The 25369-nt window shown below is 49.0% G+C and overlaps 1 protein-coding gene across 12 annotated transcripts in view; it reads right to left on the reverse strand.

The window, feature by feature from the left end:
- The window catches only part of LOC122369183, a 38107-nt gene extending 31908 nt beyond the window's left edge, over nt 1-6199 (reverse strand). For 6 of the 12 annotated variants that reach the window (XM_043343708.1, XM_043343706.1, XM_043343711.1 and 3 more), the window contains exons 1-2: nt 1166-3400; nt 129-179 (exon numbers count right to left, since the gene is read on the reverse strand). In XM_043343708.1, the coding sequence (XP_043199643.1) occupies nt 129-179; nt 1166-1180 (66 nt within the window). In that variant the 5' untranslated portion in view covers nt 1181-3400. Of the gene's footprint in view, nt 1-128; nt 180-1165; nt 3401-4765; nt 5030-5205; nt 5270-5421 lie in introns of those variants that run through there. The other 6 variants (XM_043343704.1, XR_006254365.1, XM_043343701.1 and 3 more) reach the window with 6 other exon arrangements.
- Nucleotides 6200-25369: the final 19170 nt, after the last annotated feature.

A 25369-nucleotide genomic window follows, 5' to 3' on the forward strand; every position in this document is an offset into this window, starting at 1 on the left:
CATTTACATCTTTAGTCATTTTAGGCTAAGTTTAGACTTTTCAATACAGTGAGCATACGATTATTACTCTGCGATTATTTATTATCTGAAAACATGTCCGTTATAAAGGTATAGCAATCGCAAATTACCTCAACACTCCTCCGGGGTCTTTTTCTGGCGATCAGCCTTCCTGGGCGTCCCTAGGGAGGAACATATGCATGTTTGTTAAACAGTATCGTGACTACATGAAACATTGCTTGCAAGTTACACGCACACATATACACAACTCGTCATATCACACTATAAACACGTTCCAACAAGATCAATTCAGTTCGGTCCATGAGTATCACTCAATAACATTGTCGCATGCAGATAACCCTATTCCTTGCTCGGGTATTTCTTTCATTTTTTAATTTCAGATAAAAATGACACTGAAGAACGCTGCATTTGAGCCTTTGTGCAGAATGTCTGGCGCTTGTACCAAATTTTTAACACCAAAATATACATCAGAGGCGGCTCCAGACCCAATTTTAAATAACCAAATTGGTGCCAAATGTGACAATGGCCAACAATGAGTGTGTGTTGATATTCAAAAAGGACTTGGAGATCGAACATTCAAAAATCATGCCAGCGCTGCACTTGGGCGCTTCAATGTAGAGGAACAACACTTGTCAGTAACGTATTCGGCGCTAATGATATTGGACTAGCACAGCTCGGTAAAAAGCGCAAAACAAGAAAACCGTAACACCGAAGCAAGAAACACAAAAGAGTTAAAGGTGTCTTTATTTTGTACCACAGTTTTTGCCGTCTAAAACCGCCTATGCTTCAACAGTTTCCCAAAACCAGAAACTTTTATGGAGGCTAAGTTTAGGTATGAATAAGCACTTAGTTTCGTTAAAATCGGTTGAAAGTTAAAGATTTATAGCCTTTCCAACTCCATTCCACCTGCAAGGAATAAGGTTAACAGATCCTAGAAACCAAACAAATCTGAAACGAAGAACAAAATATTCATTTGATCTCAGTATGTTTTACGCAATACTCATATTTTCAAATAAATACAAAACGTCCGACGTCGGGCAGTTGCTGATGGAAATCTGTACGAGCAAGGCAAGTAACAATGATTAATGAGGAGTGTGTCGTGCTACCATATGCTCATCTCTGATCTACACACACACCACAGACAAACCTTTCTTTTCCCCATGTTGGCTTAATCCACGCTTGGACGGTGGACCTACGCTTGGACTGTACGCATGCGCTTGGATCATGCGTCTGGTCACCTGGAAAATAACAGTGAATTGACAAGTAGTATATAAGTAGTATATACAACTTATATATACTAGTATAGACTAGTATAAGTAGTACATAAGTAGTATATAAGCCTTACATGTCACAGAAAGTGTAAGTCAATAGCAATCACAAATGTCTCAATGAGCGAAGGGTGAAGCTTATTTATCCTTTGAAGGACCCAACCGTATTTTTTTTTTTACCGACAGTGCCCTGTCACTGACCCCCGACCCTTTCCCTATCCCCACCCTCCTACCAATGTCCGATCATTTTTATAAATTTATTCAAAATACTTTGAATGGGTGGATTTCCGATGTCAGAACTAACGCTAAGCGGTGCTTGTTGCGCAGGTTCTGACCTCTAACGCCCGATCGGGAAATTTCGGGTACAAGGCAGAATTTAGAGTCGAATATTTAACGTGTACATCATAGCCGGACACGGCCCGCCCCGCTAACCGGCTTCATCTGGCCTGTAACGCGACCACTGTCACTGTGAATCGCGCATAATAAAGTACCTAAGTATCTGGTTATGTGCACACAAAGCAACTTAATGGCTTCAGGGGCGTAGTCAAGGGGGAGCCATAGGGGCCATGCCCCCTTGAAGCCCAATAGGGCCCCCATCGCGCCAGGCCAGGGGCCCCTATTCCATAGGGCCCCTGGCTGACACAGTGGGCCCTTGGCGATGCAAAGGCCCCTGCGACAGATCATTTGATGCAGCTGCGTAGCCATAATTTGGAGCCCCAATTTTAGAGCCTTGGGGCCCTTTTGAAACCAGGGGGTCCAGGTGGATGGGATGGGTCCAACGGTGTGTGCACAAAATCAAGGTGTAAATAATATGCATATTTTAATTTAGAACATCTGAAGGGCCCTCTGTTAGTCTAAAGGAACCGCTATTTGCATGAGGGGCCCTTTTTGGACCGAGAGGGCCTTCTGTCGGTCTGAGGGGCTTCCGATCGGCCTGAGGGGCCCGTTGTTCGTCCGAAGTGGCCTCTAATCAACTGGAGGGGCGTTTTCCCCACCTGAGGAGCTCCTCTTTCGACATGAGGGGCCTCTGTCAGTCTCAGGGGCCCTCTCCCGACCTGGGAGAGGCCCTCCGCTGTTCTGAGGGCCCCTGTTGGCCTATGGGTCCCTCGATCGGCCTGAGAGAGCCCTCTGTTCACCTGACGGGCCCTCTGTTGATCTGTTTGTCTCCGACTGTTGGTCTGACCCTATGTCGGTTTGAGGGATCGCAGATCGGATCCACTGTCAATCTCTGAGGTGCCCCTATCGGTTTGAGGAGGACCTCAAATGACCTGAACGGGCCGTTACTTTGGCTGAGAGGGCCCTCCATCGGTCTGACAGGGCCCTCTGCACGTGCAAGGGGGCCTTTTATAGGTCTGAGTGGCCCTTAGACGGCTTACATGACCCTCAGACGGCTTACGAGGCTCTCATGGGCTGTGGAGGCCTTTGGCGGTCTGAAGGACACTCATCCGACCTACGGGGCCCTCAGACCGCCCTCAGAACCGGCTGAGCGACTCTTTGAAGCTATTCGTGGGCCTTGCTTCATGCTTGCCCCAAAAACACCCCTCAGTTTTAACATTCTTTTCCTTTCTTTTCTAATAAATATTTCATATATTTATTTGCCCCCCCCCCCTCCAAAAATAGTGGATGAAATCCGATGACTTTTTCAATTTTGAGGGGGTTACCTTGAGCCCCTGTCAGTTTGGCCCCCTCCTTTAGGGAAATCCTGGCTACGCCCCTGAATGGCTTTGTGTAATTGGAGACACTGAGGCTGATTAAGAAGACAGTCTTAGACGGACAGACCAATGGCTTAAGAAATAAAACAGCCCAAAAACAAATTTCATGTCAAAAGCAGAAAGTTTCATAGAACTCTTTTGGTACAAAGTATGTGAATCTAGGGAGAAATATCACCAATTTCAGATCTTTGACATGCTCTACTCAACGCGATGAAGTTGTTTCTGAAAACGAAGGTGAGAAAGAATGTACAAGATTAGTACTTGGTCAGGTGCACACACAGCTACCTACTTACTTTCTTCCACTAGCTTACATGTGCATTTGCCTTAAATGATAATTACCCAGCTATTTTTGGTACTGGAAAATAGCATTTAAAGACAATGAGGCTAATTCAATAGACGGAATGAGAAAATTGACAAAGTTGTAGAAAAGAAAGACCAAAAACACCTAAGCCCAAAGCAAAGCGTTTCATTAGGCATTTTTGGTATTAAGTGAACCTCAAGGGTTACCTTGAGTTCCAGGGCACTAACATGTTCTAATCAACCTGCTGAATGCGTTTCCAAAGACATAATGGAATAAGAATGAGAGAGATTCAATTGCGCATCAAGAATAGTAGGTACCTGGTCAGGTGCACACAAACAGCAAAGTCACTTAATATCATGACATGCATGTGCATTTCCCTTAAATACAAATAGCCCAGTTTTTTTTATACTGGCAAATAACATTGGAGACAGTGAGGCTGATTCAGATAACAGACTTTGGAAATGGCCAGTGGTTTAGAAAGAAAAGTCCAAAACACCTTTCATGTCAATTGCAGAAAGTTCCGTAAATCACTTTTGGTATTATGTGAATGTTTGAAGATACCTAACCCAAGTTTATTAGAAGGATGAAGAATAACTTGTTAAACAATATCACAAGTTTCATGGATTTGACATGTTTTACTCAATGCACTGAATTTGTCTCTAAAAAAGGATTGAGAAAGAGTGAGGGTGTCGATCGTGCAACAAGAATAGTAAAGGTGCAAATTGTACTTAGTAAGGTGCAAACAAAGCTACTTACTGCCACAGGCTTACATGTGCAGTTCTCTTAAAATAATAGCAATCCATTTATTTTTGGGTACTGAAAAATAACATTTAAGACACTGAGTCTAATTCAATCAACAAAATTGGAAAATAGGCAAAGCTGTAGAAAAGAAAGCCCAATAACACCTGAGTAGGTACAAAGCGGAACGTTTCGTTAGGCACTTTTGGTAATGGGTGAATCTCAGGGGCTATCTTAAGTTCCAGGACTCCAACATGTGTCAACCAATGTGCTGAATGCATTTCTTAAGACATAATTGGGAAAGAATGAGAGGGCGTCAATCGCGCATCAAGAATAGTACTAGATTAGGTGCACACAAACTATAGAACTATTTAATACGACTTGTATGTGCATTTCCCCTTATACCTGCATCTCCCCTTAAGTACCTATAGCCCAGTTATTTTTGGTACTGGCAATTAGCATTGGAGACACTGATACTGATTCAGAAGCCAGAATTGAGAAGCACCAGGTTTAAAAAAGAGAACAGCTGAAAAAACACCATATGTCAACAGCGGAGTTTCGTAAAACATTTTTGGGATTGTTATTCTAGGGAGGTATCACATGTTTCAGAGCTTTGACATGCTCTACTCAACGCACTGAGTTCATTTCTAAAAACAAAATTGAGAAAGAATGAAAGAGGGTCAATAGCGCAACAAGAATAGTACCTAGGTACTTGGTCAGGTGCTTACCTACAAACTAATAACTGCCACTAGCTTACATGGACTTTTCCCTGAAAATAATAATAACTACATGTTATTTTAGAAGCTGGAAAATAGCATTTAGGACACTGACACTTATTCAATGACAGAATTGGAAAATTTGCAAAGTTGTAGAAACAAAAACCAAAAACACAAGTCCAAAGCCGAATGTTTCGTAGAACACTTTTGGTATTGGGTGAATCTCAGATGTTAGCTGAAGTTTCAGAGCTCTAACATGTTCTTTTCATCTTGCTTAATACGTTTTTGAAGGCATCTAATGTTCTGAAATTATTATGAAATTAATCCTGAAATTATTGGTAGGGCTCGGGACCTACCAAGCCTATGGAAAACAACACCCATGCACTGAAGCTGATTTAAACTTGAACTGGATAATTACCAATATTTAAGAACAGACAGACAATAACACTCACCTTTAAAAAGGCTAAATCTCCAAAGAACACTAAGGATTGGGAAATCCCTGGAAGGTCTTATTTGTTAGGTAGGTACACTTTCGATACTTATTTAAGAGAATAAACTATCAGCGCCTGACACCGCCTTGAACCATCTGTCTGAATGAGCATGGAATAATTCTGAAAAGGCTTTGCTATCCTAATTCACGAATGGGAAAATAGGCATGATGCACTTACAAATCGGACGACAGTAGTTGTTCACGAAGTTGACGAAAATCCACGCGAAAACCACCGGAAAAGTTAAATCTAAAAACGTACAAACTTCTTATAAAAAGGCGGTTGGAGGCACGCGAAAGTTGGGCCAATGAGCGTCGAAGCCAAAGGCGTTTTGAGTAAACTGACCAATCAACATAATGTACCTATTACGTCATAGTATGAGGCAACCAATCTACGCGCAAGGGCCGCATGCTCCCTGTTTATCCAGCAAAGGATTCAGATTGAGTCTGATTTAACAAAAAAGATTCAAATTTAAATTAACTCAAGAATAATCCTAGGTGTTTGATATTAAATAAACAAATATATTAATACAAAATATTATCCCAAATGCAAAGAACAAATGTATTGCGGCAATGAATCGCTAGTCATGATTCATGAATGGTGGATATGCCTTCGATTCCAAACACCACTATCCGTCGCACAGAATAGGAAACGCTCCGAAATTTCCGCACTCACACACTTTCCGCACTCGATCTCAAAAGACGTGAAATTTCGGGACACTCCGAAAACTCTTAAATCGTTCAAAAAATGAAAAATATGGGTATATCCGCCTTCTAAATCCGAGGACACCAAAACTGTCCGTGAATGTGACATGGTGTCCTCACATTGCAGGTGTGCGATCACAAAATGACCCCAAAAGTGATGGCTTACAAGTACACACACACACACACACACACACACACACACACACACACACACACACACACACACACACACACACACACACACACACACACACACACACACACACACACACACACACACACACACACACACACACACACACACACACACACACACACACACACACACACACAAAACGTTTATTAAGGAACAAAAGGATGCGACCTCAAACGGAAGTGCTTTGGGATCAGTGCATGTGGTTTATTTGAAATATGTCGATTTTTTGTTTTGACTTTTCGTTTTGACATGAGCTCCAGTTTGTGTTAAATTTAATTTGGCCTGGTTTGTGAATATTTGGGCATTATTTTGGTTTTGTTTGGTGTAAAATAACTGCCTAAATTTCTCTAGTGTCATCTTGGTTTATAGAATCTTCAATCTGTGAATCGGCAAAATCATTAAACCATTTGAAACTGTCTGTGTTGCTCTAATAAACTACAAGAAATCAATGCGTTCAAGATATTACCTCTGAAGATTCTACAGTTTTAAGATTGCCATGGCAAGTACAAGTCGTTCATTGTCAGATTTACGTCGTAAACGTGGTCAAGAACTTGCCGCCCTAAATCGGATACTACGAAGAGGATTTGTTCTTCTCGATATTGACGGCACCCGCGATGAGCTCTGGATCATTTTAAAGGAGCTCGATGACGCACTACACAAATTAGGGTAGCCTGGGGCAAGACGCCCCAGATAATTTATTTTGCTACATAACTTTTGTCCCACATCACCTGGAAGGCCAAATTTGTGCTCAATGCGTTCTTTGGACATTTTACTTTAAATTCCACCCGTCAAATTCATTCACTTTTGATCGAACTCCCAGCTAGGAAGTGATTTGTGAAGCAACTGCAAATGGGGCATTTTGCCCCAACCCCAGGGCAAAACGCCCCACGGCCTGGGGCAAGAAGCCCCATACTCTAGATTACAGATTAAACATGCTAGTTGACTAAATCTTATATAAGAGGCCCGTTAGACCTTGGGAGGCACGGAACTGAAGTTAGCCCCTTCCATCCTGTCAGGTGTTCAGGTATGACACTATTGTATGTACAGGTTTTTCACCTGGCTCATAAGGCCAAATAATAAATTATTGCAATGCAAATGTTAACAAAATACTTCCTTTGCCATTAATTTGCTGAGAAAAGCACATAAAATTGCATAGAAACTTACTGTTCGCCAGTTACCGAACATTAGGAAGTGGGTATTCGGAACAACACATGAGGTAAAACGCCCATGGGGCTTTTTGCCCCGCGACCTACTGGGGCGTTTTACCCCATCACGTAGTTCGGTCAGGGAACAACGCCTTGCACTCCAGCAAGAAATAATTTAAAACGGACCAACCCATTATTATAAGCGTTAGACACTAGTTGTTCAAAATACATAAAAGTCATTAACCTGACGTGGACAATAAAAGAACGCCATGATGCATAATCTGACTGCAAAACATAAAAATCACTCCAAAAACAAATTTTTGGCTATATCTCCCTAAAGAGTTATCACAATTTCTTTCCAGTTTGCTCATATAATGATCATATAGTGCACGTTTTATAGAAGAGAGGATGTTTCCCCAGAACCTGGCCAATTCCGAGAAACATCGGTGAGGCGTTTTACCTCGGCGGGGCGACTTGCCCCGGTCTACCCTACAAGATGCAAATTGGAATTACTTTGATCGTATTCAGGACGACGAATTTGAACGAATACGCGCAGAACGTTATGAAGGAGAAGCGACTGAAAGGTGCACTGCGCTACAAGATTCTATACTTTCGCGGTTGCGAGAAAGGAAAGGTGCAGCAGCCAGCGAAGATGGTCAAAAGAAACTACATGACGTTGATTTAAACACATCGTATGCGTCAATTAAATCTGAAGTAGAGCACCGAATGAAAAATGATGAAGATAGCACCTCTCGAACGAACGATTTGGCGACAACGAATGCACAATCCCGAAATCAGCGAAGTCGAACGAACGAGAGATTTAACGAACGAGCAGCGACCGAATCAGTCCAATCTCTTCCGAAGCAGTTTACCTCGTCTGGAGCTAGAAGCATTTAACGGCAATGTTGCAGACTGGCCAAGATGGTACTCTCTATTTAAATCTTTAGTCGACGACCAGCCAATGTCCAATGATGAGAAAATGGCCCATCTGCAAGGTGCAGTAACTGGACTTGCACGCCACACAATCGGAGGTATGTTGTTTGATGGAAATTTATATCGTGATGCGATGTGCGCACTTAAAGATCGTTTTGGTCGAGACGAAGATATTGTCCATGCCAACTTGTCTCAAATATTCTCTGCTTCTTCTCCTGTTTACCTCGACCCGTCCAGTTTAGAGAAATTTCACGGAGCCGTTCATTGTGCCGTAACCGTCCTGCAAAACATGGGCTTTGACGGGGATTTGAGATCGACTGAAAACCTTCGTCGTGCTGTCCAAAAGCTGCCGGCGGAGTTAAAAAGAGACTGGGGAGAATACGCTATCGACCTTCACATGCCGAATTTGATTCATTTTGACAGTTGGCTGCAGAGGCAGGTGCGCATTGCGCTAAATTATGCCGCCGTAGCCACTTCGACCAGTAAGCGGTCGGCAGTAACACCAGAGCCACAGAAAATGTCCAGAACTATGAGAAGTAACTACAGTACTGACACGTCGTTTTTTGTTCCAAAGGACTGTGTGTGTTGTGACTCAGGAACGCACCAGTTAGATGAGTGTCCTTTCAAACAAATGACTCCCGCTGCCAGATCGAAATATGTTTTCAGCAATCGACGTTGTTTTTCGTGCCTCAAGAAAGGTCATTTGTCCAGATATTGCAAATTCAGGACTGAGTGTGGTATCCACAACTGTAAGCAAAACCAAATCAAACCATTTGAAACTGTCTGTGTTGCTGTAATAAAGTACAAGAAATCAATGCGTTCAAGATATCACCTCTGAAGATTCTACACAGGTAACAAACTAATACGTAAAGCTTTGTTGTGTTGAGAAGCGACGGAGGCCACCAGACAAGTACACAGTGTGTCATTTTTTTCTAGTAGCGGAGTTAATTTCTGCGTTAAAATATAAAATTGCTGTTGTCAGGCATTTCGACGAACACAAAGCTGGGCGATGGCACAATCAATATATTTTGCCAATGTTGAAAGACTGTGCAGCAACTGCAACATCACACTAGCCAAAGACACCAAAACAGTACGTGACAACAAACACTTGAAACCAAATATCTATACAAAGCGAACACATCAGTCCACAAGATACATGGGATATAGTCCCTGAGCGCTGGCGTCATACCGTGCTGTAGACAGCTCGTTTTCAAGCAGAACGCTAGTGGCATATTACTCATAGCACTCCAGTGGCAGCAGCAGCTGCCAGTGGAACCCCGCACACACATAGAAGCTGCCGGTGACGAGCAGCGGCGACTCCGACTTTCGCTGATCAGCTGTTCCCTCTTCTACATCATCGGCTGCAACAGACGGCAACCAAAGCTCACGGTGCGGGAGGTGTGCGACGGACGGCCCTCCAGGTATTCAGTGGTTGGTTGCCAACATCACAATAAGCGATCTGCATTGATGAATACGTCTAATGGCTGTTGAAAACCATTGCCGAAGTGTGTGCGATGGACATTTCTCATTTCTATTGAGTTATTTTACAGGAGTGTCTTTGTCATTTAAAGTTATTACACCAAAAGCACATCGGCTAACCAACTACTCTTTTGCTGGAGGGCCGTACGCTACTTGGACGACATCGTGGCCGTCACGGAGGAGGCAGCGGGGTACAACAGTGACACAAAGAACGCCCCGCCGACGTTCACGGTCCCTCCGGTGTCACAAACGGTGGGGACAGCGCTAAGAAAAGGTGTGTCACGTTCCTCGTGGGGTGACACTGCGCGAGGAGAACGTGCAACTGCAGCGGAAAGTATCTGCGACTCCTTGACAATGAATGGGGGGACAATGTGGGTCGGGCCTCAAGCGAAACACTAAAATGAGAAAGCAGAATGTTGAAAGAGAGTTACCAACTACGCACGACATGCAGCGTCGGGAAGCATCTGCGCGCAAAGTTGGAGTCTGCCATAGATGCCGATCGGGTCAAATTCTCTGTGAGGGCCTACAACAACTTGGTATCGGTTGGTGCCGTCAGCCTGATGTGTCTCATAAAGACCAGAGGCAAGCGCGGCAGGACTGTGCCTGTCGTCCAATTACTGCTGGAAAAGGAAGCGGTGGACCTTCTAGTGTCACTCGCATTTTCATTTAATTTCATTTATATATTTATGCAATCAAATATCGTCACGTTTCGTGACTTCAGAAAAATGCCGGATGCCATATATAACTCCGTAATGCTTGCTCCGATCGAGCTGAAACTTGCAGGACTAGAATCAGCACATCAGATAACCCTATAAACGTATTGTGACCGTAATTTGAGATGTACCGTGTTATCCCCCGGTCGATCTATCGTGGAGTGCGCCAACCATCAAGTCAGTCATCACACCGAAGCGGGAGAAGCTAGACACCTTGCTTGACCTCCGCACCATTGGTGCTGCCCACTTATCGAAGGAGGAGGCAGGACCCAGAAGCAGTGCTGTAGCCGGGTCAGCGAAGCAGGAGAAACAGTCAGAGATGAAGTCGGGCATAACTTACGGCGAAAGCCAGTGAAATGACGGCGAGGAGACAGCTCAGTCAATGGTGTGGCCCCACGAACAGTAGCAAGAGGCAGCGCGGCGCTGCTTCACGGTCTGGCGCCGCAGACAAGTCGATTGGGAGGGCGAGTTCCCCAAAAGGAAGATACACCCACCTTTGGACGCTGTGTCAGACCTCATGGATGTAGATGTGGGACGGATCTTTTTCACAAAGTATTTTAAAGTACAACTGCTCCTTGTCAAAGCACTAAGAAGACTTGAACAACCTAGGCTGTCCAACTGACATCCTAACCCGTCCAATAACAATCTAGGCTTGCAAAACAACAACCTAGGCTGTCCAACCGACAACCTGGGCCGTCCATCCAACAAACCAGGCTGCCAAAATAATAACCTAGGCTGCCCAACCAACAACCTAAGCTGAAGCAACAACATAGGCTAACCAACTAACAACCTAGGCTGCCCAACCAACAACCTAAGCTGTCCAACCAACAACCTAGGATGTTCAACCAACAACCTAGGCTTTCCAACTGACAACGACCAAAAACCAAGATTGCTCAAATAGCAGCCAAGGCTGTCCAACCAACATAGGCTGTCCAACCAACAGCCTATGCTCTACGCGTGCAGACAATAAAGCTTGCATTTCATAACCATACTTATGCTATTCTTGGGTATGTTTTTGTTGGGAATATATATGTTACAGGCGCCAGTGCCGAAGGCGCACGTAATATTGGTGGTGTATCGATAATTGTCATTAAGTCGACGAGTAACGTGTTTTGTATCTGTGTGGCAGTCAGGCGCAAGATTACTAGAACATAGTCAGGCGGTGCGCTTGACTACGAATGGTAAGCTGGTGTGTATTGGAGCAGAGTACAAGGACGTGTGCAGTGTGCACGATATCTAACACTGGCGCGGTCGGTAGGACAAACCTAGGCTGTTGAACAGCCTAGGTTATTATTTTCTTACAGAACAATGGCCGCAAGTCCTGATATCCTGGCCCAAATCCTTGGGGGATTTGAACATGAAAAATCGCCCAGGTGGCCGGCCGTATGCCGGAGGGGCTGGAGGTGGGAGCGGCGCGGGAGTAACAGTGAGGCGCATGGCAGCGATGACATGTGTATCGTGTATATAGCCGGATGATGTGAGCGTATGTTTCGGAGAGGGGAGGGGTGTTGGGAATATATATGTTACAGGCGCAGTGCCGAAGGCGCACGTGGTATTGGTGGTGTGTCGATAATTGTCATTAAGTCGACGAGTAACGTGTTTTGTATCTGCGTGACAGTCAGGCGGTGCGCGTGACCACGAATGGTAAGCTGGAGTGTATTGGAGCAGAATACAAGGACGTGTGCACGATATCTAACATTTTCTTTATTTATGGCTTTTGTGGGGGCTGCCCCATGCTGGTCGCGTCCCTGCCTGCCTCCCGCTGGAGGCGCCCCTACGCGGACCTGAGCGCGGGTCGGCCGGCGCGGAGAGGCGCCAGTCTGTTGGTGGTACCGGGTGAAGGTGGAGGCAATACAAGCTCGCCGGAGATCACGTCTTTGACTTAACATTGGCGCGGTCAAGGCAGACTCCTAGTCATGACATCTGGAGCTGTAAGCGAGGGGAGCCGGCAGAGAGGATCGCGCAGCTGGATGCGCGGTGTGGTGCATTGGAGACCACTGTCGACCAGCTGCTGCGCCGAGTGGCAGCTCTGGAGGGCCAGCGGTCAGCAGGTACAGGTCAGGGGATCGAGGTCACGTCATTCGATAGCTCGATGGTGCAACCATGGATGAGATAATAAGTGTTATATCATCCATGGTGCAACCTTCGTTTGAGCTTACTGATAAGCCTATCCCGATGCGTTCGGTTACTTTTCATTGTTCCTCATCTGAGGAATATCATTTTGGCCGAGACGAGACTAAGCCAATCGATTCAACGATGGCAGGTGGGGTCGATATCGACGACCTGTTGAGGGAGGCTCAGCAGGTGGGAGAGGGCATATATGACGATAATGTTCGGGAGATAGTGGGCTATAACGTGAGCCAGTCCCCAACAGCTGCGACTGCAGGTCCAGACGAGATTGTGCAGGAGCTGTGAGAACTGCTGGGAGAAGCCGCATTCCAGGATGTACTTCTGGAGCGCCCATCCGAGGTGGAACCACGTCCTGAGGGAGCAGTCGGTGATATGAAGCAGGACGAGGACATGGATCGGGGCTATAATCCCGAAGGGGACGTAGTGGAGGTGGGCACCCTTCATTTGATCCTGGGCGATAGCCTTGCCGTGTATCTTGTTCCTCAGGTGGGGCCAAATGAATATATCCTGAATCTGGCTGTCCGGGGCAACACTTGGGCCAAGGAAAGGTCACTTATTGACCAGCACGTGAGGGAGTGGGAGCAGGAGGCTGCAAAAAGAAATTAAGAGCTTGGAAAGTAGAGGACCGTGGTACCCATGTATCGTTTGTAACTGTTCATCCATGCCTGCCTCACTCCCAGCTGGGTACACCTCTGTCCTGATGCTTCCTTTCTTGTACTTTCAGATGTGTTGGTCATTGCTGTCAAATACAATCCGAAGCAAATGACTGAGGTCTATTTATGACCAACACATCATCGTCGCTGAAGCGCCTCAAACCCCTGGACTGGGACCTGTGAAGTTCACCCAACCAGACACGCTTGCGGAACCATGTCTGTCAGTTGTCCCTACCAGGACTGTACCTGGGCTTCAGATGAGCCAGACAAAGCACTCCTAGCCATCCTCCTCCAAATGCATGAGAGATCGGCTCATCCAACCCCTGCAGCTCCTGCAACCATGGGCACTACCCCTGCATCTGCACCAGTAGAGCGTGTCAAGCGTCCCATTGTCACTGGTGGTGGCACTGAGAAAGACTGGGGGTATTTCCTCCAGAGGTGGACTGTGTACAAATCAGCCACAAGGATCACGGGGCCAGATATTGTGTACCAACTGCTGGACTGCTGTGATGAAACCCTGTGCAGGGACCTCGCCCGTACATATGGTGCTATGTCCACCTGTACTGAAACCACAGTGGTGGCCAACATCAAGAAACTGGCTGTCCGGGCTGAAAACGTGCTGGTCGCCCGTGATGCACTTCACAGCGCCCACCAGGATCGTGACGAACCCGTGCGAACATTCTGTGCCCGCCTGAAGGGCATCGCAGGTACGTGCCGCTACGGCATCCAGTGCCACTGCGAGATCCCGACGACCGTCGACTACAGTCACGGCATGGTCCGAGATGCACTCATACGTGGGGTCTATGATCCAGAGATCAAGCCGTCTCTGCTTTCAGAGAAAGATGAAACTACATCACTCGAGGTCCGTTTCATTGAGGCACGTGAATGAGGTAAACTGTCTGCCCAACGCCTGCAAAATGTGTCCACCACAGCAACCGCTCCTACAGCAGCTGGTGTCAGCACATTCAGGAAACAGCAGCGGCACTGTCTCTCAAGCCCCACCACAGTCGGCCCACCACCACCACCACAACAACCTTGTGGACATTGTGGGAAGCATGGCTACTCTCAGGAACGGGAGGCACGTATAGCGAGCTGCCCCGCCTACGGTCACTCCTGTACCAGATGTGGTAAACTACACCACTTCGAAAATGTGTGCCGCTCACAGCTTCCAAGCCCAAGGCGACCAGGGACCATCCGCCGCGCATCGTCTCAAGGTGTGCGTGCGAGTCAGCACCGCACACAAGATTCGGCCACTGCGATCGCCGAGGTCGAGCCAGCTGACTCCGATCCATTTGATGTGGTCTGCAGTGTCAGGGAGAGCACCTCGACGTCAGAGCACAGTCGTACGACGCCAGAGGTCCATGTCCACGAAGCGACCTCATTACGTTCTCACCAGAGAAGGAGGAAGAACAGGCGCCGACATCGCCGTCATATCGATGACGTCATCAAGGGATGCAACCGGTGTCAGCATTCGTCAGTATTTAATTTGTTTTTACATATATTTCGTTAGTTTTATGTTATTCCTTCGTCATTCGAATACGATAAGCCACAATCATGGAGCACGCAAACATTAAATATTGCAAGGAACATCCAGCATCCTGCATGTTCTGTCAACATTTTGTGTAACGGGCCTGCAGACTGCACTGTGCAGTTAAGTCGACCATACATTTATGACACCATTTACGCATGTGTAACATCACAATTTCTTTGACTGTGGTTGTTATATGAATTTCACCGAATGCTAACGCACCTGCAATGCTGGCATCTTACCATTCATATTCATTTCGTTCAGGTGTTACGAGTGGATGCTGAGGAACGGCATCAATCAACGCCGGGTGTACATCGACGAGACGGGCTTCAACCTGTACACTCGTCGGAGCTACGGGCGTGCTCCCGTCGGACAGCGCGTCAACAGGATCGTGGGGTCGCAGCGAGGAAACAGCGCCACCTTCCTGGTGGCCATAACTCCGGAAACCGGCGTCATACATTTCAAGGCGTTCTCGCGTGGTGTACGGAACGACGATGTGGCGTCCTTCATCCGCACCTTATTCGTCATCCTCGACGACGAGCCTGCCACCATCCTCATGGATAACGCCCCTAGCCACCGCGGATAACGCCCCTATCCACCGCCACCTCCAAAACCCGTCAGACATCCACCAACTCAAATTCCTTCCCGCCTACTCCCTATTCCCTAATCCTATAGAGAACTGCTTCTCAGCCCTGAAAACCGACGCCAAGCAGCGGCTGGATCACATCCAGCGCGTAGTCCACAGCGCTGCCGTGGCGAGGGAGCACGGGATGGGGCCGATGAAGTGGCGCACCCACTGTCTGACCCGCGAGCTGTGTCTGTCCATGGCGGCTGGATCACACCTGAGGTCGTGTCCGCAACGTACCGCAACGCAGACAGCTACCTCATCCGATGTCTCAACAGCGAGGAGATCCTGCACTGAGATAGCTGGAGAGGGAACGTGATGTGCGCACGGTAGAATCATTATCAGTGTTTGTCAATGTGTCTGTGTGTCCAAAGTGTTTTCGTTGAATTTTAAAATGTGTTAACTAGCGAGTTCCGACATTTTGGTGGGGAGCACGTCAGGATTATGTAACGTAACGGCGGTGCGGCTGGCTGACAAAACGAGAGGGAAAGCGAACACTACTATGGTTGGGGTGAGTTACTGACAGTCACTGAGTGAAGTTCTGTGGGCGCAAGAGCAACCCTTCCGTGATGACCTGGAAATAATGAAAAGCCAGGCTTAGACATTTTGCCGCGATGCCGGTGCACATGGTGCGGATACAATCCTTGTGCAAGACGTGCTCTCTGAGACTCTGTCGCTCAGTAAACATGAAAAGAAGTACTGACATATTGAAAAGGAGGGACCCGTATAGCAGAGGCATTCCAACAAGACGACGGACTTTACGCGTGACATAGACAGGCGTCACAGGTAGGCCGCCAATCGGAGCGCACAGGGCCCCTGCGCGGGCCGGTGGCGGCGCTAGAGACGCCCCAGTCTGTGCGCAACAGCCGTAGCAGCTACACGGACGAGGGATGTGCTCCAGTGTGTACAGTGTTGAGCCTAATGGTGTTTGTGCTGCCTTATGGTGTCTGTGCCACAGACCGGGCGCCCCCGGCGCGGCGTTGAGCTGGGCCAGCATGTGTGCGGCGTGAGCGGAGCGAGTGGCTGTCCAGCAATATTGCCGGAGAGGCCGAGGGTCGGGTCGTACCGTGACTGGACTGGAACGACAGGACCCCGCAGGAGCACCGAACGGCCCGACAGCTCTCCACCCAAGCGGTGGTTCCCGTCATGGAAAAGCTACTGTCCCAAGTTCCCGCCCACAGTGTGACGGTGTTTGGCCCGAAGCCGCGGCAAAGCGACATCCACTGGGAGGTTAGAGACGCTTACCACGCAGAGGCCAAGCTCAGCGCTGTGATCTACGGTTTCAGCCAGAGCGTCGAAGTGACCCGTCACATCGGATGGCGCCTGGCGGACCGAAATCACCGCACGACGCGCAAGAACGTGTTTAAGGATGGGGTACATCTGACTGCGGACGGCTATGCCCGGGTCGATGTTCGGATGCCGGCCTGGCTTTCTGCAAAGCTGTAATGCTGTAGCTCAATTTGGGGCCAAGCGCGGGTGGGGTGGGGGAGTCGTATCCCCTTCGTGCCGTGTAAGTTGTCGGTGAAATTACCAGTGCCGGCGAGGACTAACCTGAGCTACTCCGACTGCAGCTGTTTTGATGGCTCTGGCATTGGAATGTGACGTGTTTCCGCTCTATAGTACTGCGACATCAAATAAATGTTATCTCGCTATTCTAATTTGCATTTATCTTTACTCAGGTTACCGTCCCGCCGTAAAGAACTCGGCCTGCTAAGGCGAGCGCAGCATCAACCGGATGCAGCTCGGCGAGCGCGATCCGGAGCTAATGATCAGCACGTTCCCAAGTCGGCGCCAGGAGATTCTTGGACGTCGTGGCAAGACGGGTGCTTCAGTCACGAAGCTCATGAAGACCTTTCCGGCGCTCTTCGACATCGAAGAGCGCCATGGTTTTCTTTCATGGTTTTCTTTAAAAAATAATGAAAACCAGAAAACCAGTGAAGGTGTCTTATTGCTTGTTGCATAGTTTTAAGCAAAATATCCTATTGTGATGCAATATATTTATCAAAATGTGTTATATAGTACAGCTGTACTGTTTGATAATGTGGATACAACCACCTAACCATGTCTAGTATTTTTCCAGGTGTATCCATGCATGTGGTAAATGTGGATCACAGATCCTATCAGTTGAAGAAGCCACAGCATGCCATTCAAGATGTGATGCTGCTGCAACTTAACATTGTGAAACAGACCCCACTACTTCTGCAAAGGATGTCAAAAAAAAAGTAAATTGCTGATCACAGTTTGCCATGAGAATGTTATCGATGCACCAGAAAAAAAAAACAAAGTCCAAGCAAGATGTAAGGGCACGATGGCTCCGTGTGCAAGAAGAGATGAAGACCCAAGGGTATGACATTGGTTGGGAAGACTGCCGCAAGAAGTGGCACAGGCTGCTTCAAAGGTACAAAGATGTCCAGCAAGAAAAACAGCGCAGTGGGGCGGGCACATGCTCATGGCCATATTTTGAGAGCATGGACTCCATTCCTGCCAAAGACCCTTCCATGCAGTCTCGCCATGTCATTTCAACGAGTCGATGATGATGATGATGATGATTGGGTTTGATGGCGTGCCCAACCTCTGAGGGTTATATGACGCCAGTAACTTATCTTTTTGCGTGAGGTGCGGGGCAAGAACTGAATAGCGAGTTAACAACAGTCTTAAAGCGCAGGTAAGCGTGCTAAACAATGGTGAGCAATGTGCAGTTTTCTCTCAAAGCACGAGTAAAATGATGTAAAAAAAAACGGGACAACAGTCCCTCAAGAAGCGTTGCTCGGGCTAACGTCCAATATACTAGGTCTGGGTTTAGAAACTATCGTGCTCGAAGATAAAAGCTAACCCTCGCAGGACAGCGAGGCAAGAGTTCCGGTAAAGAGAGAGTTTTACGAAACTTGGTGAGAGTAGACTACTCGCCACTCGGAGTCCGGAGGTTCTGACGAACGCCAAGAGGGCTTCCCTGTCTAGGAGGTGCGAGTCGTTACCTAGCAGGTTTTGGATGGTCAGCTGATGCGTAGCCCCGAAGTGCGCTTCCCTTTCACGATTAAGCTGAGGACAGTCCAGTAGAACATGCCTCACCGATAGGGGGACAGTGCATCTAGGACACGTAGGTCTGTCTCCTCCACAGACGAGAAAGCCGTGGGTGCCGTACGTGTGCCCAGTCCTCAGCCTGCACAGGACTACCTCGTCCCGCCTGTTTTTGCGCATTGAGGAGGCCCACGGTGCTAGGGTGGGCTTGAGGGATAGAAGCTTGTTGCCCAAGCAGCCATCCCACCTGCTTTGCCATTTGCTGTGCAAGAAGGCTTTGATCGTAGGGAAAAAAGTCCCTAGCTGGGAGTGGGAATCGGTGGAGATGAGGCCTCTCCGAGGCCCTCCTCACCGCCAAGTCGGCAGTCTCGTTACCTTGGATGCCTACGTGGCTCGGGATCCAGCAGAGCCGCACACGTTTTCTTCTGTCGCAGAACACAATCAACAATCAAAGTATCCAGTGTCACCACATCAGCAGGGCTGCGGAGTCGATGTATTTTAGGGTAACTCCGACTCAGACTCAGACTCCGGCTTCAAAAATTGACTTTGACTCCGACTCGACTACGACTCCTCATGTGCCTCTCATAGAGCCGGTAGGTGCAATCAGTGTTGGTGCAGAGGCCGTAACTGTCACTAGTGCTCCAACGGTGGCACACCTCTCAGAGGCGGCAGTCGAGCAGCCTTGATGAAAGGTCGGACGGAGGTGATGTCGTGGCTGTCAGAGCCCACAGGGGCAGAGGTGATAGCACGGTCAGTCAGATTGTAAACCGCCCGCCCATGAAATGCTACATCTGTAGTAAGACAGGTCACATCATGCGTACATGCCCTGGGCGCTGTTGTCCGCGATGTGGGGGGAAGGGGCATGATCTCCGTGCATGCAAGCGAGTCATGCGAGAGTGAAGGGCTCTCACATTGAGTGTCCTGTTAAATGATCAGCCAGTGTCAGCCATGTAGACCCTAGAGCTGGAACCTCAGTCGTGGACAAGCGTACAGCTGAAGAGCTAGGTCCTGATGAATCTGCGGCCAGTGCAGGGTATTGGCAGTAAAGTACATGGTGTGTGTGGAGATGCTGACGTGGTTGGAACTGTGACTGTCTGTATTGATGTAGGAGAGGGTGATGTGCGCGACCATGTACTCAAGATCATTGACTGCACCGAGACTGTGGTCATCCTGGGCCGCGACTTCCTGTCCACCTTCCCCTCCGTAAGTTTGACTGGGAGAGTGGACGTATCCGCCTGGGCTCACACTGGAAGATCCCTGACCTTATGGTCGGAGGAGGGATACACGAGGCACGGGTAGCTGTCGCCATGATGGAAGACCAGTCGAGAAGCGCGGGAGACTTGAATGTGAGCCCGGCTCTACCTGGTTCGCAGAGGCTGGAAGAAATCCTTCATAAGTACGGCTCTGTCGGTCTGGGTGCAATATGCGGCAGCCGCTGGCGAATGGCCTAGCTGGCTGCATGGTGCCGACATCAGGGTAAAAGACCTTATAGGCGTGGTGGTGCCAGTTCATATTTGGTCCCATGTTCTGGCATGCCGATGTGTTATTGTACGAGCAAACAACAGCAGTGTGGTCTCGGTACTGAACTCTCAGTCATCACGGTCGGCAGCAGCCATGGTTTGGCTCCGCCATTGCGTCACTGTCAAATACGACATTTTGCTGCGTGCCGTCCACATATCCGGTGTGCATAACACGGCACCTGACGCATTGCCACGGGGCTTCACGCAGGTGTTCCGGAGCATGCGGCTGAACGCGGGCACGCGTGCCACCCGCTGGGACTGGTCGGACTTCATGCTGGGACAGTAAATGCTCTGGCTCAGGTAGCTCTGGCACCAGCTACAAATCGGGTTTGCAAGGCTACATAGCTGAGTCTCCAAACCCTACTCCAACTGCTAAGTCAGTGATTCCCAGTTTCCGTTACTGAGGTTGCGGAATGCGGATTTCATCGCCGTCCAGTTCGACGCGGGATACAGTGCTGCAGCGCTGGCCAGCCAATGTTCTGCGATTGCTTATGGCCATCGCTCCAGAGGATTTCCTGACCCGACTTCCGACTTTCGAATACGGAAATTGCTGACTGGCGCCTCAAAGACTTCAAAAACTTCGCAAAAACTTTTCACTTTCGCCTTATGCCATCCACGAGGTAGCCGACCTGCGGCGGATCAAGGCCTCTAAGACGGCGAACAGCATTCCTCTGATCAAGGAGGCCACCAGTCGGCTGATACCGCGCCGCATCATACAAGCAGTCATGTGACGTCCCGTAGGCGAGCATCCGTACAGTGTACCACGCGATGCATAACGAGAAATGCACGGCGGAAACAAATGGGCAGATCCCAACAGCCCTGTGGGTGGCTTCTGAGGAAAGGAGCAAAATCAGACTGTTCCCTAATAGAGGAGCTGTCGGTGCCTGTACGGTTACCCCTTGGGTTTTCCTGTTTGACGCTGCGGTGCTGTGGTTGGTGTGACTTTTTACCTTGGCGTGGATACCAATTGAGGACGATGAAACCAGTTATGTGTTGGTCATAAATAGACCTCAGTCATTTGCTTCGGATTGTATTTGACAGCAATGACCAACACATCTGAAAGTACAAGAAAGGAAGCATCAGGACAGAGGTGTACCCAGCTGGGAGTGAGGCAGGCATGGATAAACAGTTACAAACGATACATGGGTACCACGGTCCTCTAGCAGCTACGTCATCGGGTAGGTCTGTCTTCTGATTGTACACTGGTACTGTAATCTTGCTGCGAGAGTTGCATTCGGGGGAGCCATATCCGAGACCTTCTCGGTACTGAGGGGCACTAGGCAGGGTGCCACCCTTTCTCCCAGCTTCGCCAATGTGTATCTGCACCCTCTCCTGGCAGCGTTGGACGAGAATGGATGTGGCGCCTACCTGTCAGCACCACGTTCCGGCTGTGTGCTATGACAACGATCTGCTCCTACTGTCTGCAAACGCCCTGCATCTTGGTGGTCTGTTGGGCCTGGTTGGAGAATTCGCACAGGAATGGAGGCTTGAATTCGTTCATCCTGACCCAGAAAAAACGAAAAGTCACTGTGTCCTCTTTGGTGGAGAACTCCTGGCAAGTACACCGTCATGGGTACTGTCTGGCCAGCGGCTCCTGACCAGGTCACAATCGGAGCACCTTGGCGTGGTGCTGGACTCTCGCCTATCAGCCGCCAGTCATGTTAACCAGCGAGAAAAACGAGCACGTGCCGCCTTTAATGGCCTCACGCCCGCCGGTATGCTGAGCAAGAAACTATCTCCCGCAGACAAGGCGTATTTATGGCAGACGGTAGTCTTACCTGTTTTGATATTCGGCTGCGGCACGGCTGTCTTGCGCTCGGCTGATGTGGAACACTTAGACAAAGTGCAAGCCAGCTGCGTGAAGGCTGCGTTTGGACTTCCGCGCTCTGCACATCACTACGCCTTGATGGATTCCTCAGGTATTCCCACAGTCCAAGAGGAATTGAGAGGTGAAATCTTACGCACCTTCAGATCTGCGATGTGCGCCCGCCACCGTCTACAGCAAGCCCTCATCACTTCACTGGCAAAGCTGACCCTGAATCCCAGTGAACTGGTGGGCTCATTCGTGATGGAGATATTCGGCATGCTGAAAAATAAATTCAGAGAAGTGCTGGAACTTGCCGCTGGTGGTCCGGTAGATCGTGACCGGGTTCGGACTCATCGCATGCCAGATGGCCTGAAAGACAGCTTGAAGTTTGTTTTACAAGGCAGTTGCGAGGCATCCCGGCGTCTACTTAGACTTCTCACCTGCAACTCACTGCGTTGAAGTTGACGTGTTACACTCTGTTATTACTTATTATCACTTATCGCACAATGCGATGCTGAACAAATGATGATGATGATGATGATGAAAGTGATCTGTGAGGTTATATTCAGAGCAAGTGGCCTGCATAACACAATAGGTGCAGGACATTTAAAACAAGGTCTTTCACGTTTCCAGATCTGGTTCGAGTTCGTCAAGATCACCGGTCGCTGCTTGGCCAGAGTCGACGCTGAGGTCACCTGGAAAGATGTCCTGGCAAAGCTGGGAACGCTTTGTGATGGACGCTGGTGAGATAGGCAGATGAATATTTGGATAATGTGTCACAAAGAGGCGAAGAATGTGCCAAAATGACTCGTATAAGCTTCAGTGTAATAGCGATTTTTCTACAGGGTGACCCAGCAAAAGCAGGCCCCAACTTCCGATAGTACGTCATTTTTTAAGTAATGGTTTGAATTGAATGAAACTTCGGACACAACTGGTTTATTGTGTTCTAAGTACAATGTCAAAACACGAAAGCGACCGACCTCTCCTTGTTCAATCTAGAGCATGTGCTCGAGATGTCCTCCATTTAGCTCGTTACATTTCTTGAGGCGCAGCACGAAGTTGTCCATGACGGCCTTGCACACAGACCGAGGAATGGCTCTCATCTCCTCCCTGATGGCTTCCTTGAGGTCGGTGATGGTCCTAGGCTTCTCTGAGTACACCCGGTCCTTGAGATAGCCCCAGAGGAAGAAGTCTGGGGGACTCAGGTCTGGGCTATGGGGCGCCCACTCAAAATCAGTCTTCAGGCTGATCACACGACGTCCGAAGTTCTTTTTCAGCCAATCTCGGGACATCTTCGAGGTGTGACAGCTTGCTCCATCTTGCTGGAACCAGAACCTGTTCATAAGCGATGGATAGAGCGCATATAGCTCGCTCTTGAAGGCTTCGAGGACTTCAACATACCGTTCTTTGGTGACGGTCACTGTCGCTCCAGATTCCTCGAAGAACATTGGCCCGATGATTCCTCTTGCTGAGATTGCAGCCCATACCGTGCACCTAGGGGAATGCAGAGGCGTGGTGGCTACTTCTTGAGGCTTGGAGGTCCCCCAAAAGACATTTGTCTTCGAATTCACCTTTCCTTCAAGGTCAAAGTGAGCTTCATCGGAGGTCCAGATGAACTTCAGGAATTCTGGGCTTTCCTCCATTTTCTCCAACATCTTCACTGCCATAGCCTTTCTCTTCTCTTTGTCTGAGACAGTGAGAGTCTGTTTTGTCTGTATCCTGTATGGATAAGCCTTCATATCGTTAACAAGTACTCTCCTGCACGTTTCACGGGAAATACCGAGAGACTGACTTCGTTTGCGCAAGGAGCGTTTCGGACTCTGCTGAACTGACTCTCTCACGCTCTCGATAAGTTCGGCTGTGCGCTTCCTGTTCGTACCTCCTGAGTGGCTTGGACGACGTTCACTGGCTGCGTTGAGGTTTTCAACGGTTTCAAACTTCTCAAAGTGGTCCACCCAGTTCTGGATCCTGCTCTTGGAGGGTGCTTTCTGACATTCAAACTCATGTAAGAAAGTCTCCTGAGTTTTCTTAAACGAGCTTGTCTTGTAGTAGTGTTTTACACAGTATATTCTGTGATCTAGCTTCCAGTGAGGTTTCTTTGAGTTGTCAGGTGTTGCTTCTGCCATGTCCTGAAAAATAAACCCATTTGGTCAATTATTATAGGAACTATAGCAAAAAGTTAGGACGGGGCCCGCTTTTGCTGGGTCACCCTGTATTTTGTCCAAAGCCAGTAGCAGGCTGTTCATCCGAATTCTGCATTGCACATTAGACAATCGGAATTCCGAAGATCCGAGTTCCGATCAGCACCTCATATTCGCAGATAGCGGTAATGCAATGCCGTTTTCCAGAGGAAAGTGAAGCATAACACACGTCCTCTTATGCGTGTTCATTTCGGGGTATGCATTAGAAAATATTAAGCTGTCAGGTTTCTCTGAGCTTTTGTTATCGTCCTTTTCAGAGAAAGAAGCCGTGGAGGCGTTGCTCTCCATCCTGGGCAGCGAGTTCTGCCGGCTGGTCGGCGGGGACGCCAGGATGGGGTGTACAACAATTATAAAAATGTTACATCATGCATTTAAATAATATATACCGTATATTGCAGAGGAGCCCACTGCGGCCATCCCAACTGGCGTCCGTGGACGCGATTCCGTGCTACGTTTCTTCGCCTCCGGAGAAGACGCCCAAGACTGCGACGGCCCTGCACTTGGTAGGTTGACGCAGCTAGGGGATGGAGACGAAGCTGCCAACCTGCCGAGACGTGGAGGGCGGCGAGGCCGTGGCAGCGGGGACCGGGCTGGCGCGCACGCGGCCCTTTTGTGGGCCGATTGCCTCACAGTGTTCGCTCAGGCGGCGGGCCGCGGTGACCGCCGCGGTGACCGCCATCTTCGTGCACCACTTCGTGCTGAAAGTGCGCGTCGCAATGGTTGTACCCCGCGCCTGCTGGTCGCTGCCCAGACGGCTAGGCCTGAGCCATGAGTAGTGCGGGGCCGCGTCGAAAGAAGACACTGTGTGGCGCATGGCGTCCGCGACATCGTCCTGCACCACCGAGACGGCGGTGTGGAACGAATCAATGAGTATCACCGCAGCTACGACCCCCTGCACTACGTGCTGTCACACCCTCACGGCACCGACGGCTGGTCCCTAGAAATGAAGCACGCCATGCCATGAACATAACAGCAACAGAGTACTACGCGTTCCATCTGCGCTATCGTCCAGGCCATTTCAATTTGATCGTCAGAGGCCAGTCACTCTTTCAGCAGCTACTGGTGGACGCCTTCGCGAAAATCGAATCGGACCGCCTCTGCTACCTGCGCCAACACCAGCCGGCACTGAGGACAGAGACGCTGCGCGGCCTGACGGACGCCATTCACGCCGGTGACGAGCACGGCGCTGATGTCGGACGCATCGTGCTGCCGGCATCCTTTACCGGCAGCGCCCGCTACATGGTCGCCAAGCTGAACGATGCCATGGCATACGTTCGCGAGTTTGGAGGTGGCGACCTATTCATCACGGTCACGTGCAATCCAATGTGGGCGGAAATTAAGGACACCCTGCGACGCCTGTACCCGGGACAGCAGCCTTCAGACCATCCAGAAGTGGTGTCACAAGTTTTTCGCCAGAAGCTGCGCGGCCTCCTGCACCTGCTCCGAGATGGCGCGGTCTTCGGTCAGGTCCGTGCC

This window comes from Amphibalanus amphitrite, unplaced genomic scaffold (assembly GCF_019059575.1).
Source record: "Amphibalanus amphitrite isolate SeventyFive unplaced genomic scaffold, NRLGWU_Aamphi_draft 001013F_arrow, whole genome shotgun sequence".
In the NCBI taxonomy this organism is placed as follows: Eukaryota; Metazoa; Arthropoda; class Thecostraca; order Balanomorpha; family Balanidae; genus Amphibalanus; species Amphibalanus amphitrite.